Source organism: Penaeus monodon, chromosome 3 (genome assembly GCF_015228065.2).
Source record: "Penaeus monodon isolate SGIC_2016 chromosome 3, NSTDA_Pmon_1, whole genome shotgun sequence".
NCBI lineage: Eukaryota > Metazoa > Arthropoda > Malacostraca > Decapoda > Penaeidae > Penaeus > Penaeus monodon.
Window position 1 is genome coordinate 48,101,824 of NC_051388.1, and position 3,698 is coordinate 48,105,521.

General features: G+C 36.6%; 1 protein-coding gene across 1 annotated transcript in view; it reads left to right on the top strand.

Annotated features, from left to right (window-relative positions):
• The window catches only part of LOC119586844 (adhesive plaque matrix protein-like), a 7,923-nt gene extending 5,061 nt beyond the window's left edge, over positions 1 to 2,862 (top strand). The window contains exons 3-6 of the mRNA XM_037935575.1: positions 1,121 to 1,223; positions 1,666 to 1,720; positions 1,799 to 2,120; positions 2,443 to 2,862. Coding sequence (XP_037791503.1) covers positions 1,121 to 1,223; positions 1,666 to 1,720; positions 1,799 to 2,120; positions 2,443 to 2,721 — 759 coding nt within the window. The 3' untranslated portion in view covers positions 2,722 to 2,862. The remainder of the gene's footprint in view (positions 1 to 1,120; positions 1,224 to 1,665; positions 1,721 to 1,798; positions 2,121 to 2,442) is intronic.
• The last annotated feature ends 836 nt before the right edge of the window (positions 2,863 to 3,698 follow it).

The window sequence follows — 3,698 nt, forward strand, 5'->3', positions numbered from 1 at the left end:
TTGTGTATATATACATACATATATATTTATACATATATGTATGTGTATACTTAGACTGGGAGAGAGGATTTTTTTTTTTTTTCGTGTTGTTTTTTGTTATTTTAAGGGTGAATTAATATTTATATATATATATATATATATATATATATATATATATATATATATGTATATATATATATGTTCATATATATATATATATATATATATATATAATATACATATATACATACGTACACACACACACACACACACACACACACACACACACACACACACACACATATATATATATATATATATATATACGCACGCACACATATATAATCATATATGTGTGTATACATATATATTCATACTTATACATATACATACAAACATACACACACAAAATATACACTTGTATATGTATATATATTCATATATATATTGTGTGTATATACATACATATATACGTATATATACATATATAAATATATATACATATAAACATGTATATATGTATAAATATGTATTTCTGTATATATACATGCATATATCTGTATATATACATATATCTGTGTTTATAGACACATAAACATATACATTTTTTTACACATGTATATATGTATACTTTGACTGAGAGAAAGAGTCAGTTTTATTTAGTGTATGTTTCTGTATGTGTGTGTGCGTGTGCGTGTGTGCCTGTGTGCGCGTGCGTGTGAGCGTATTTGTGTGTGTGTGCGTGTGTGTGTGAGTGTGTGCGTATGTTTGTATGCTATTTCTGTAACCCGGTCATAGGAAATTTTTAACAAGTCCCTTGCTATTCGAATCGCATGCGCCTTCATAGTAAATTAGACGTGAGCTGCATGTACAAAGTCTCATGAGATCCGAATGCCTTATGGCCAATCCCAAGGTTATGTACACGTGGACTAGTATAAGGGAAATGGTATATTCCATTCCGTTAATTATGATTTTGCTTCAATCACGATATTATCTGCATTGCATGGAGGCACCCACAGGTACTGCATGATAAATGATAAGAAGAAAAAACAGTTATTCACCCATATTACATCTCCCTCTTCTGCCGGTGGTATACTTTCATTGAATGCCAACCTCATCCCCCCAACTCCCTCCGTCCCAGTGTCATCTGTGCACTCGTTCTCAGGACTATATAAGCATCCAGTGCTTGCTTAAAGGAATCACATCCTTCCAAAGTCTCAAGCACAATGAAGGGGTTGGCAGTGGTAAGTGCTACGAAATACATGTGATATGTAAAGGACACACACACTCACACTCGCATACACACATATATAATTGCGTGTGTATGTTTTCATACATATATACAGACAATCAGAAAAAAAAATATAATATATATATATCTTTACCTTTACTTGTGTTCAATGAGGAACATGCAAGCGTGTTTTCGTGTCTATGCAGGCCTACGTATATAATGAAAAAGCAATATATATATATATATATATATATATATATATATATATATATATATATATATATTTTTTTTTTTTTTTTTTTTTTTTTTTTTTTTATGATCACCATTTCTTAAGTGGTACGCTATATACTCTGTTCAAGTCAAGAATTTGAATCCCAGTCTGTATAACCAATTAATGGACCTGCTAGAGATTTGCTGTCTCTAAGTCACTTCTGATTCTTTCCACATCCTGACAGATCCTCGCGAGCCTCTGTTTCCTGGCGGTTTCGCTCGCCGTTCCCGATCGGCTTGGTGGGCATCATAACCACCCTCCGCATGCCCACCCGCCACCACCACATAGGCCTCTTACGTATGTGCCCCCCACCAAAGCCCCGCCCTACACACTGCCCCTACCCCATCCTACTGCCCTACACCACTGCCCCTACCCCAACCTACCGGCCCTACACCACTGCCCCTCCCCCCAACCTACCGGCCCTACACCACTGCCCCTACCCCAACCTACCGGCCCTACACCACTGCCCCTCCCCCAACCTACCGGCCCTACACCACTGCCCCTCCCCCATCCTACCGGCCCTACACCACTGCCCCTCCCCCAACATACCTGCCCCCCACACCCCCAAAACCACCAACATACTTGCCCACCACAACTACCAGGACCCCATCCTATACATATGGGCGAACAACAACAACAGTAAGTAAATAAAAATGCATTGCACAAAAAAGCCTGTTGCTGCTCTTATTCTCAATATTAGTAGTCATTATTGCTGTTGTTATCGTTATCATTAACATATGAATATTCTTAGCACTATGTTTGCTGTCACTTATTGTTTTTGTTTTGTTGTTATTAACATAATTAGGTAATTATTATCCGTATCATTATTATCTATATCATTATCGTCTATGTAATTATCATCTATATAATCATTGTTGATGGTGATTATCAGATTCCATAGACAACAGAACTGTCAAGTGATTGGAAACCAGTGTAAAATCCGTACGTCCCTTACCCACAGAAGCCGAAGTACTGGTTCGAGTGGACAGTAAACGACCATTATTCCGGTAACGAATATAACATGAAGGAACACCGTGACGGAGAAAAGACCGAGGGATTCTACAACGTTTTACTTCCTGACACGCGAGTCCAGAGAGTCACTTACACTGTCGACGGCGACTCCGGTTTCGTGGCTGAAGTTACTTACGAAGGAGAGGCGAAGGAACCCACACATGGACACGCTTATCTGCCTCCTACACCTCCTCCTTCCATCTATGGCGCTCCTCATTATTCTCGATAAGCTTCTCTCAATTATTTATTACTTAATATTCTAGCCTTAGCAAAAGTAACATATGAATGGCAGACTAACAATCATCAATGATTTTCTGATGTGACTAAAGAGCTGAAATAAAGTAATTGGCAGCTTAAAGCCATATGTACATATATGTATATATATAAGTATATATTATATATATACATATATACGCACACACATACATATGCATATATATATATATATATATATATATATATATATATATATATATATATATATATTTACATATTTATATATATATATATGTGCATATATGTATATATGCATAAGTATACATATACGTATGTATATGTATCTTCTTTTAACGGTAGGTTCATGTCTGCGCCGCCGTGGTCACAGCATGATACTTAATTGTAGTTTTCATGTTGTGATGCTCTTGGAGTGAGTACGTGGTAGGGTCCCCAGTTCGTTTCCACGGAGAGTGCCGGTGGTACCTTTTTAGGTAATCATTCTCTCTATTTATCCGGGCTTTGGGACCAGCACTTGAATTCGGCTGGTTTGGCCACCCAGTGGCTAGGTAGGCAATCAAGGTGAAGTTCCTTGCCCAAGGGAACTACGCGGCGGTCGGTGACTCGAACCCTCGAATTCAGATTGCCGTCGTGACAGTCTTGAGTCCGACGCTCTAACCATTCGGCCACCGCGGTCTTATGTATATGTTATATATTGTATATATATTTAATTTATGTAGTGTATAATACTTATTTGTAAATATGTATTTGTAGATATTATGTTGTTGTACATATATGCATTTTAAATGATAATCTGTTAACTAGCCACATGTTTTGGTAATGTACTTACATAAAGTTATTATATACAAAACATATGTATATACATGTGTGGTGCATATATATGTATATATATTTGTCACATTTTCAATAAAATCTAGTTTGCATTGTGGATTTTTCACATATTATGTGTAATGTGTTATGCATATATGCACA